The sequence below is a fragment of the Oryctolagus cuniculus genome, chromosome 18 (genome assembly GCF_051225735.1).
Source record: "Oryctolagus cuniculus isolate XC-2025 breed Fujian yellow rabbit chromosome 18, ASM5122573v1, whole genome shotgun sequence".
Taxonomy (NCBI): Eukaryota; Metazoa; Chordata; class Mammalia; order Lagomorpha; family Leporidae; genus Oryctolagus; species Oryctolagus cuniculus.
In genome coordinates, this window is record NC_142884.1 from 3,729,492 (window position 1) to 3,739,995 (window position 10,504).

Consider the following 10,504-nt stretch of genomic DNA (forward strand, 5'->3'; position numbering starts at 1 on the left):
CACAAAGGAGGAGAGAGAGAGACGGAAGACAGCGGGCACAGACTCCCAGGGAACCTGTGACCGACAGGAGCTAGAAAGACACACGAGGACATGGACAGCCACAGACTCGCCCAGGGACCCCGAGCACCAGACAGAGGCCCGCCCGGAAGTGCCATCGACAGGACACACACCCAGGGGCAGAGGGGGACAAGGACAGAGCCCTGGGAGACCCTGAGAAGGGCAGCCAGGTCCCCGGGGGGAGGAAGCCTGCTGTCCAGGGCTCTCTCAAGGTCATGGCTGGACTGGGGGGAGGGCTTGCCAGCCTCATTGTCACCCTATCCTCTCCCCCCCCACACACCTGCCTCCCGGTTTTAGAGCCTGTTGTCACCAGAGCGGAATCCTGGTGGCAGACAAAGGGGTGGGGGCGGGGACGGGGACACACACAGGACAGACAGAGGCTCAGAGACCACCCATGGGGAGGCCTGGGCCCTGGAGCAGCCAGGAGGTGCCTGGACCCTGACTCTGGAGCCAGAAGGGGCTGGGCCGCCTCTGAGCTCAGGAATCCCCCCCCCCCCCGCCCCAGGGGCGGGGCTCAGCCTGCAGCTATAAACCCCTATAAACGCGGGGTGCGTCAGAGCCCTCAGCGAGGCCAGGCCAGGCAAGACTCAGCCTGCGGATCCAGCGTCTGCACCCCCAGCCTTAGGTAACGGGGCTCTGCCGTCCCCACGGAGTGCCCTGGACGGAGCGTGAGAGCTGGGTCTGGGAGGAGCAGGCTCAGAGCCCAGGGCGCCTGGGTGCCGAATGCGGGGTGTCTTCCGGAGTCTGCAGGGACCTCAGGAGGGGCGTTCTGGGCTCGGCTGTCAGATAGTCTGAGTGGCAGGTTTGGGGGTCTCCAGCTCTGGGGGTATCAGGACCGGGGAGGGGTCTGAGTGTGGGATTTTGGGAATCGGGTCTCAGCATTTGGAGCGCCATAGCTCGGGGTGTGGTGCTGAGCCCTGAGCTTGGGCCCCAGGGTGCCCATCCTGACGGTGTGGGGCCGTGGGGTAGCCGGGCCCACAAGTGGGTTATCCAGGGGGTGGGACTGGAAGGGCTCTGAGCCTGGGCCAGGAGGGTCTCAGGGACGCGGGGTGTGCGTGTGTGTGTGTGTGTGTAGGGTCTCAGGGACGCGGGGTGTGTGTGTGTGTGTGTGGTGTGGAGGGTCTCAGGGACGCGGGGTGTGTGTGTGTGTAGTTTCAGGGACACGGTGTGTGTGTGTGTGTGTGTGTGGAGGGTCTCAGGGACACGGGGTGTGTGTGTGGTGTGAAGGGTCTCAGGGACACGGGGTGTGTGTGTGTGTGTGTGTGTGTGTGGTGTGAAGGGTCTCAGGGACGCGGGGTGTGTGTGTGTGTGTGTGTAGGGTCTCAGGGACGCGGGGTGTGTGTGTGTGTGGTGTGGAGGGTCTCAGGGACGCGGGGTGTGTGTGTGTGTGTGTGTGTGGTGTGGAGGGTCTCAGGGACGCGGGGTGTGTGTGTGTGTGTGTGTAGGGTCTCAGGGACGCGGGGTGTGTGTGTGTGTGGTGTGGAGGGTCTCAGGGACGTGGGGTGTGTGTGTGTGTGTGTGGTGTGGAGGGTCTCAGGGACGCGGGGTGTGTGTGTGTGTGGTGTGGAGGGTCTCAGGGACGCGGGGGGTGTGTGTGTGTGTGTGGTGTGGAGGGTCTCAGGGACGCGGGGTGTGTTTCTGTGTGTGTGTGTAGTCTCAGGGACGCGGGGTGTGTGTGTGTGTGTGTGTGTAGTCTCAGGGACGCGGGGTGTGTGTGTGTGTGTGTGGTGTGGAGGGTCTCAGGGACACGGGGTGTGTGTGTGTGTGTGTGTAGTCTCAGGGACGCGGTGTGTGTGTGTGTGTGTGTGTGTGGAGGTGAGTGGAGGAGACAGGTGGTGACTCATTGTCCCAGAAGGCCCCCCCAGTCCTTCTTAGGAAATGTCCTCTGTGGACATCCCCCCAAAATAGCTGCCGGGGTGGGGCTGCTATTGTCTGCAGGCCCTGTCTCAGATCCCCTCCTAATCCAGGGGGATCAGGTTCCTGTCCTCAGACAAAGGGGACAGCTGTGCTGGGGGGCGGGGGCTGCCGCTCTGCCAGGCCCACAGCTCCAGGCCCTGCTGTCCCCAGCGCTTAGGCTCTGGGGGCCAGGCCCTCCTCCCTCTGACATGGGGGTCCCCCAGCTCCCTCCTCCCTCAGACATGGGGGTACCCCCAGCCCTCCTCCCTCAGACACGGGGGTCCCCCCTGTTCCCTCCTCCTTCAGACACAGGGGTCCCCCAGCCCTCCTCCTTCAGACACAGGGATCCCCCCAGGCCCCTCCTCCCTCAGACATGGGGGTCCCCCAGAAACTCCTCCCTCAGACACAGGGGTTCCCCCAGGCCCTCCTCCCTCAGACATGGGAGTCCCCCAGCCCTCCTCCCTCAGACACGGGGGTCCCCCCAGGCCCTCCTCCCTCAGACATGGAGTCCCCCAGCCCTCCTCCCTCAGACATGGGAGTCCCCCAGCCCTCCTCCCTCAGACCAGGGGTCCACGCCCCTCCCTCCTCCCTCAGACCCAGGGATCCCCCCCAGTCCGGTCCTCCTCCCTCAAACACGGGGATCCCCCAGCCCTCTACCCTCAGACACAGGAGTGCCCCAGGCCCTCCTCCCTAAGACCCGGGGGCCCCAGGCCTTCTCCCTCAGACCCAGGGGTGCAGGCCCCACCTCCTCCCTCAGAACCAGGGGTCCCTGGGCCTCCCCCTTCAGACCCCACAGCCGTCACCTCTTCCCTCTGGCGCAGGTCACAGCAGGATGTCGGACACCGAGGAGCAGGAATATGAGGAGTGAGTGACAATGGCAGGAGGGAGGGGCTTGGAGAAGCCCCCTCCCCGCCCCAGACTCTCTGACCCCCATCTCTCCCCAGGGAGCAGCCAGAGGGTGCGCAGAGAGGAAGCCGCCCGGGGACAGAGCCGCTGGCCCACCCCAGCCATCGCCCATCACCCACCCCAGCCATCGTCCACCCCAGCCATCACCCACCCCAGCCATCGCCCACCCCAGCCATCGGCCACCCCAGCCATCGCCCATCATCCACCCCAGCCATCGCCCACCCCAGCCATCGGCCACCCCAGCCATCGCCCATCACCCACCCCAGCCATCGCCCATCACCCACCCCAGCCATCGGCCACCCCAGCCATCGCCCATCACCCACCCCAGCCATCGTCCACCCCAGCCATCGCCCATCACCCACCCCAGCCATCGCCCATCATCCACCCCAGCCATCGCCCATCATCCACCCCAGCCATCGTCCACCCCAGCCATCGCCCACCCCAGCCATGGCCCACCCCAGCCATCGCCCACCCCAGCCATCGCCCATCACCCACCTCAGCCATGGGCCTACCCCACCCATCACCCACCCCAGCCAACGGGCCACCCCACCCATCGCCCACCTCGGCCATGGGCCTACCCCACCCATCGCCCACCCCGGCCATCGGCCTATCCCTCCCATCGCCCACCCTGGCCAACGGGCCACCCCACCCATCGCCCACCCCAGCCATGGGCCTAACCCACCCATCGCCCACCCCGGCCATCGCCCACCCTGGCCAATGGCGGGCTGAGGACTGCGGCAACTCCGGGGTGCCGGGGCGGTGGGGGATCCCCGCGCCCTAGCAGCTGCGGCCGTGGGGGGAGGGGCGTCCCAGGGCTCGGGCTGCCCCTGCGCACGACCCCCTAACGCCCTCTCTCCTGCGCCCCACCCGCTTCCAGAGGAGGAGGCTGCAGAGGAGGAGGAAGGTGAGACCCCGGCCCCCCGCAGGGCTGGAGCTGCTCGCGGGCCCGGGGCGGAGGGGGGCGCCCGGGGCGCCTGGGCTCCAGTTCCTCTAACAGCCTCTGCCGTCTCTCCCCCTCCCCTCTCTCCCGCCTCCCCCCCCCCCCCCCCCCCCGCCTGGCCGCTCCCCTCCCTGCTGCCCCAAACCCTGGCTTCTCCTCCCGCCCCCTCCCCAGCCCCCGAGGAGCCGGAGCCGGTGGCAGAGCCAGGTAACCGCGGCTGCTTCGCTTCCCGAGCCCGATTTCGGGGGCCGGGGGACCCTGACCTCCTTGGTGACGCCCCCTCCCCTCCCCACTCCCGCCGCAACCCGCCCCAGCGCGGTCCTTTAAGCCCCAGAGAGCCTCGCGCCCTCTGGCGGCAGTGAAGGGAAATGGCCTCGCAGCGCCTTTAACCCTTTCCCTTCCTTCTTAAAGGGACCGACACCCAAACCTTCTTTTCCCCGCCCTGGGGGAACATTTAAAGAAGGGTTGGATGTTTGCAGAGAGCCCCTCGTCTCCCCTGCCCCTGTCAATCTTCCTCCCCCCATATACATTCAAAGCTTGGGACCCGGAGTTTAGAGTTGTCAGAACTGGCAGTGGGGGGCCCCACAGGGGCGGGGACGCGGACAGAACTCGGGGGGGGGGGGTCGGGACTGGGCTCCCTGCGTGTTGGGTTCTGATGAGGGAAGACTGCAGCTATGGGCTTGTAAGTGCGGCGGGCCTGGGGGAGGGGTCGGGTTCTCAGAAAGCTTGGGGGTGGGGGCGCCCCCACTCGGGTTCTGAATGTATATGTGACGCGTGTGAGCCTCCTCCCCCTTCGCGGCCACCCCACTTCCCTGCTCCCCACACCCCTCCCCCAGAACTGGACGCCAGGCCCTGCCCTGGGCTCCGGGGACGTCCCCTCCCCCCAGGGTAACCCAGGCCGGGCCCCCTCCCCAGAGCGCTCACTAACTGTCTCTTTCTATCTCCACCACCGCAGAAGAGGAGCGCCCCAAGCCTAGGTGAGACCCCAGCGGGCGGGGGCCCCATCACCTCCTGCTAAGCCCTCCCCGCTGCTCCACTGGTGGGTGGTGGGCCGCGGGGCAGGCAGAGAGGGAGACCTGCTGGGCCGGGCTGGCCCCGTGCCCTGCCCTGTGATGGCCCCTGCCTTGGCCCTGGGCATCTCGGAAGGCGTCCTGGGGGAGGGGTTGCCCGAGCCCTGCAGAGAGCCTCCCCTGTGTGCAGGTCTGCTAGCACCAGGACAGTGGGGGACTCTGATGTCCAGGCTGGGAGAGGCAGACGGCCCCGGGTGCGCGGGCGGGCCTGAGGGCGAGTGCGCGTATGCAGCCTGTCGGGGCAGGGGCGGCCGCCTGGGGGCGAGGCTTGTCCTGTAAGGGGCCTGGGCGCGGACGCGCGCGGCGTGGTGCGCTCACGCCCCGTGTACAGCACGGTGCATGCGCTCAGCAGGCCCGTGGTGCCCCCGCTGATGCCGCCCAAGATCCCGGAAGGCGAGCGCGTGGACTTCGATGTGAGTAGCCGCTGCCCTGGGGGGCCGCGCCGCGAGGGGGTCCTGGGTCCCGCCCTGGGGGGCGCGCCGCGAGGGGGTCCTGGGTCCCGCCCTGGGGGGCCGCGCCGCGAGGGGGTCCTGGGTCCCGCCCTGGGGGGCCGCGCCGCCAGGGGGTCCTGGGTCCCTGCCCTCCGCCCTGGAAGGCCCGCCGCGAGGGGGTCCTGGGTCCCTGCCCTCCGCCCTGCGGGGCCGCGCCGCGAGGGGGTCCTGGGTCCCTGCCCTCCGCCCTGGAGGGCCGCGCCGCGAGGGGGTCCTGGGTCCCTGCCCTCCGCCCTGGGGGGGCGCGCCGCGAGGGGGTCCTGGGTCCCACCCTGGAGGGGCGCCTCGCCGGGGTCCTGGCCCGCCCTGGGGGGGCGCGCCGCGAGGGGGTCCTGGGTCCCACCCTGGAGGGGCGCCTCGCCGGGGTCCTGGCCCCGCCCTGGAGGGCCGCGCCGCGAGGGGGTCCTGGGTCCCGCCCTCCGCCCTGGAGGGCCGCGCGCCTCGCGGGGTCCCGGCCCCGCCCCAGGCCGTCCGTCCCGCCGCAGGACATCCACCGCAAGCGCATGGAGAAAGACCTGCTGGAGCTGCAGACGCTCATCGACGTGCACTTCGAGCAGCGCAAGAAGGAGGAGGAGGAGCTGGTGGCGCTGAAGGAGCGCATCGTGAGTGCGGGCGGGGTGCGGGGCACTGCGAGTGCGGCCCGGAGTGAGTGTGGGGCCGCCTCGCCCCCGCCCCCACGCCCCTCAGCCTCCCCCTCCTCCAGGAGCGGCGCCGGGCCGAGAGAGCCGAGCAGCAGCGCTTCCGAACCGAGAAGGAGCGGGAGCGGCAGGCCAAGCTGGCGGTGCGTGCCCCCCCCCCGCCCCGCGTCCGTGCCCCGCCCCGCGCCGCCCCGCCTTCAGCATGGGCTTCGCTGAGCCCCGGGCCTGGCAGGGGCCTGGATCCGCCGGTGGGGGGGGGGCACGCGGAGGCGTCCCGCTGTCCCGCACGGAGCAGGGCGGGGCGGCCCGGGGTCCCGCTGTCCCGCTGTCCCGCACGGAGCAGGGCGGGGCGGCCCGGGGTCCCGCTGTCCCGCACGGAGCAGGGCGGGGCGGCCCGGGGTCCCGCTGTCCCGCACGGAGCAGGGCGGGGAGGCCCGGGGTCCTGCTGTCCCACTGTCCCGCACGGAGCAGGGCCGGGGAGGCACGGGGTCCCGCTGTCCCACTGGGAGCAGGACGGGGAGGCCCGGGGTCCCCTCTGTCCCTCACGGAGCAGGGCGGGGAGGCCCGGGGTCCCGCTGTCCTGCACGGAGCAGGGCGGGGAGGCCCGGGGTCCCGCTGTCTGGCACGGAGCAGGGCGGGGCGGCCCGGGGTCCCGCTGTCTGGCACGGAGCAGGGCGGGGCGGCCCGGGGTCCCGCTGTCCCGCTGTCTGGCACGGAGCAGGGCGGGGCGGCCCGGGGTCCCGCTGTCCCGCTGTCCCGCACGGAGCAGGGCCGGGGAGGCCCGGGGTCCCGTTTTCCCGCACGGAGCAGGGCGGGGAGGCACGGGGTCCCGCTGTCCCGCACGGAGCAGGGCGGGGAGGCCCGGGGTCCCGCTGTCCCGCACGGAGCAGGGCGGGGAGGCCCGGGGTCCCGCTGTCCCGCACGGAGCAGGGCGGGGAGGCCCGGGGTCCCGCTGTCCCACTGGGAGCAGGACGGGGAGGCCCGGGGTCCCCTCTGTCCCTCACGGAGCAGGGCGGGGCGGCCCGGGGTCCCCGCTGTCCCGCTGTCTGGCACGGAGCAGGGCGGGGCGGCCCGGGGTCCCCGCTGTCTGGCACGGAGCAGGGCGGGGCGGCCCGGGGTCCCGCTGTCCCGCTGTCCCGCACGGAGCAGGGCGGGGCGTGCCGGTGTCCCGCTGTCCCCGCCCCCGCAGCGTCCGCGCCCCGGGCCCGCGGTCACCCCAGGCTCCCGCAGGAGGAGAAGATGCGTAAGGAGGAGGAGGAGGCCAAGAAGCGGGCGGAGGACGACGCCAAGAAGAAGAAGGTCCTGTCCAACATGGGCGCCCATTTCGGTGGCTACCTGGTGAAGGTGGGCGCGGCCGCGGGGGGCGCGGGGGCGGACCCCGGGGGTGGGCGGGGCGCGGGGGGCGGACCCCGGGGGTGGGCGGGGGCGTGGCCGCGGGCCCGCAGCCTCAGGGGCGCCCCCACCCCGCAGGCCGAGCAGAAGCGGGGCAAGCGGCAGACGGGGCGCGAGACGAAGCTGCGGATCCTGTCCGAGCGCAAGAAGCCACTCAACATCGACCACATGGGGGAGGAGCAGCTGCGGTAGGCGGAGGAGCTGGGGGGGTGGAGGGGGAGCTGGGAGGGGGCGGAGCTGGGGGCGGAGGAGCTGGGGGGGCGGTGGAGGAGCTGGGGGCGGTGGAGTTGGGGGAAGGCGGAGGTGGGGAGGGGCAGAGGAGCTGGGAGAGGGTGGCGGCCTCCGCGGGGGGGCTAGCCCTGGAGGGGCGTGCTGCTAGTACCCTAGCACACTCCCCCCCACCCGTGTTCCCCTGGCCCGCGAGCGCCTGCAGAGCTGGGAGTGGCCCGGGCCGTGTGGTGCAGCGCGGGGGCTGCCGGAGCTGGGGAGGGGGCTAGCCCTGGGGGGCGTGCTGCTAGTACCCTAGTACACTCCGCACCCCCCCCCCCCGTGTTCCCCTGGCCCGCGAGCGCCCGCAGAGCTGGGAGTGGCCCGGGCCGTGTGATGCCGTTCAGGGGCTGCCGGAGCCGGGGAGGGGGCAGTGCCAGGCGCGGGGGGGGGGGTCGCCTCCCCAGCCCCGCCCCCCGCCCCCGACGGCTCTGCGCTCCCTGCCAGGGAGAAGGCCCAGGAGCTGTCGGACTGGATCCACCAGCTGGAGTCAGAGAAGTTCGACCTCACCGAGAAGCTGAAGCAGCAGAAATACGAGGTGGGGCGGGGGGCGGGGCTGCCGGAGTGGGCGGGGCCGGTGGTGGGCGGGGCCAGTGAGAGTGGGCAGGGCTGGTGGTCGGTGGAGCTGGCCAGGGTGGGAGGGGCTGGTGAGGGAGGGCGGGGCCAGCAATGTGGGCGGGGCTGGCAATGGGTGGAACCAGCGCTGTGGGCGGGGCCTGGCCGAGTGGGCGGGGCGGGCCAGGGCTATTCACCCCAGCGCTGCCTGCTGCCCCCCCCCCCCGCAGATCAACGTGCTGTACAACCGCATCAGCCACGCCCAGAAGTTGTGAGTGACACCCCGCGTCCCCCTTTCTAGCTCCCTCTGAATGCGGGGCAGGGGGTTGGCAGGGTTCCAGGCCACCCCCACGCAGCCCCCCACGCGACTTCTGTCTCCCCGGGGTCCCTGCTACGTGACGCCCCCTCCCCGGGCCTCCCCCCATCTTCCCCCGGCCACCTGCTGTCCTCGGGCTGGGAGACCGCGGGGTGCGGGGGCGTGCGGGGACCCCCGCCCCGGCCTCACACGGCCGCCTGGCCTCTCTCGTCTCTCGCAGCCGGAAGGGGGCAGGGAAGGGACGCGTGGGCGGCCGCTGGAAGTGAGGCCCCGCACAGCCCGCACAGGCCCGGCACGGCCTCGGAGCGCCCACCATCCCGTGCTGGAAATACTGGAAATAAACGCTCCCTGACCACGTGCTCTGTCGTTCTTGGCAAGGGTGGGGAATGCTAGTGTCCACCTCCCCACTCCGACCCCCGCCCCAGAGCCGGGCCCAGGAATGTGGGAATGCCACCGTGGCTCCCGGAGTCAGGGACGGGACGGTGGGGGACAGCAGGGACAGGGGGGACTGCCTCTCCCCCTGCTTCCGGGCTCCTGGGCCCCCAGGCTGAGTCCACCCCCAGTGGCTCTGCCCGGCAGGGACTCCTTCACGGCCGGGACAGGGCTCAGCCAGGCGGTTCTTCTCGGGCTGGTTCCCATGAGTGGGCAGGTCCTTCCGGCTGTCACGGTGTCCCCCGACCCCCTGCTCGGGTCTGTCTGGCTGTCATGGTGTCCCCTGACCTGCTCGGGTGTCTCTGGCTGTCACGGTCCCTCCGGCTGTCACCGTGTCCCCTGACCTGCTCGAGTCTCTCTAGCTGTCACGGTGTCCCCTGACCTCCTGCTCGGGTCTCTCCGGCTGTCACGGTGTCCCCCGTCCCCCGCTCGGGTCTCTCCAGCTGTCATGGTGTCCCCTGACCTGCTCGGGTGTCTCTGGCTGTCATGGTGTCCCCCGACCTCCTGCTTGGGTCTCTCCAGCTGTCATGGTGTCCCCCGACCCCCCGCTCGGGTCTCTCTGGCTGTCACAGTGTCCCCTGACCTCCTGCTCGGGTCTGTCCGGCTGTCATGGTGTCCCCCGACCCCCCACTCGGGTCTCTCCAGCTGTCACGGTGTCCCCTGACCCCCCGCTCGGGTCTCTCCGGCTGTCATGGTGTCCCCCGACCTCCTGCTCAGGTCCCTCTGGCTATCATGGTGTCCCCTGACCTGCTCGAGTCTCTCTGGCTGTCACGGTGTCCCCTGACCTCCTGCTCGGGTCTCTCCGGCTGTCACGGTGTCCCCCGACCCCCCGCTCGGGTCTGTCCGGCTGTCATGGTGTCCCCTGACCTGCTCGGGTGTCTCTGGCTGTCACGGTGTCCCCTGACCTCCTGCTCGGGTCTCTCTGGCTGTCACGGTGTCACCTGACCTCCTGCTCGGGTCTGTCCGGCTGTCATGGTGTCCCCTGACCTGCTCGGGTCTCTGGCTGTCATGGTGTCCCCCGACCTCCTGCTCGGGTCTCTCTGGCTGTCACGGTGTCCCCCGATCCCCCGCTCGGGTCTGTCCGGCTGTCATGGTGTCCCCTGACCTGCTCGGGTGTCTCTGGCTGTCATGGTGTCCCCCGACCTCCTGCTCCGGTCTCTCCGGCTGTCACGGTGTCCCCCGACCCCCCGCTCGGGTCTGTCAGTCATGGTGTCCCCCGACTCCCCGCTCGGGTCTCTCCGGCTGTCACGGTGTCCCCTGACCTCCTGCTGGGGTCTCGGTCTCTCCGGCTGTCAGGGTGTCCATCTTGGCCCGGGCACCTCCCCTTAGATTGTCAAGCCCATGTTTGGGGAGACAGGAAGACAGCTGGGGGCTGCGTCCGCCTGTCACTCGGCCCAAGTGCCTCCCTCCCCAGGTCCTGGGGGGTCACAGCAACCACGGGAAAAGCGTAGCTGGGGCAGTCCCTGGCGAGAAGACCCCCCACCCCGTGGCCCTGGGCCCCTGCCTTTGGGGGACGGTTCTCTCCCACCATTATTTGGAAGAGA

At 71.0% G+C, this 10,504-nt stretch overlaps 1 protein-coding gene across 5 annotated transcripts; it reads left to right on the plus strand.

Moving 5' to 3' along the window:
* The first annotated feature begins 624 nt into the window (after window positions 1–624).
* Window positions 625–8,883, plus strand: TNNT1 (troponin T1, slow skeletal type). 5 transcript variants are annotated; one of them, XM_089319658.1, is made up of 14 exons: window positions 625–859; window positions 2,775–2,817; window positions 2,898–2,911; window positions 3,737–3,763; window positions 3,974–4,006; window positions 4,755–4,776; window positions 5,219–5,282; window positions 5,846–5,962; window positions 6,064–6,141; window positions 7,229–7,342; window positions 7,469–7,578; window positions 8,105–8,195; window positions 8,443–8,483; window positions 8,749–8,883. In XM_089319658.1, exons 2-14 carry the CDS (start codon window positions 2,786–2,788, stop codon window positions 8,792–8,794), a joined length of 789 nt encoding a protein of 262 aa, XP_089175784.1. In that variant the 5' UTR covers window positions 625–859; window positions 2,775–2,785; the 3' UTR covers window positions 8,795–8,883. The 5 variants fall into 5 exon arrangements, with proteins under 5 accessions (XP_089175784.1, XP_089175783.1, XP_069919751.1 ...); XM_089319657.1 differs by having other exon boundaries at window positions 625–682; XM_070063650.2 differs by having other exon boundaries at window positions 625–682; window positions 5,222–5,282.
* The last annotated feature ends 1,621 nt before the right edge of the window (window positions 8,884–10,504 follow it).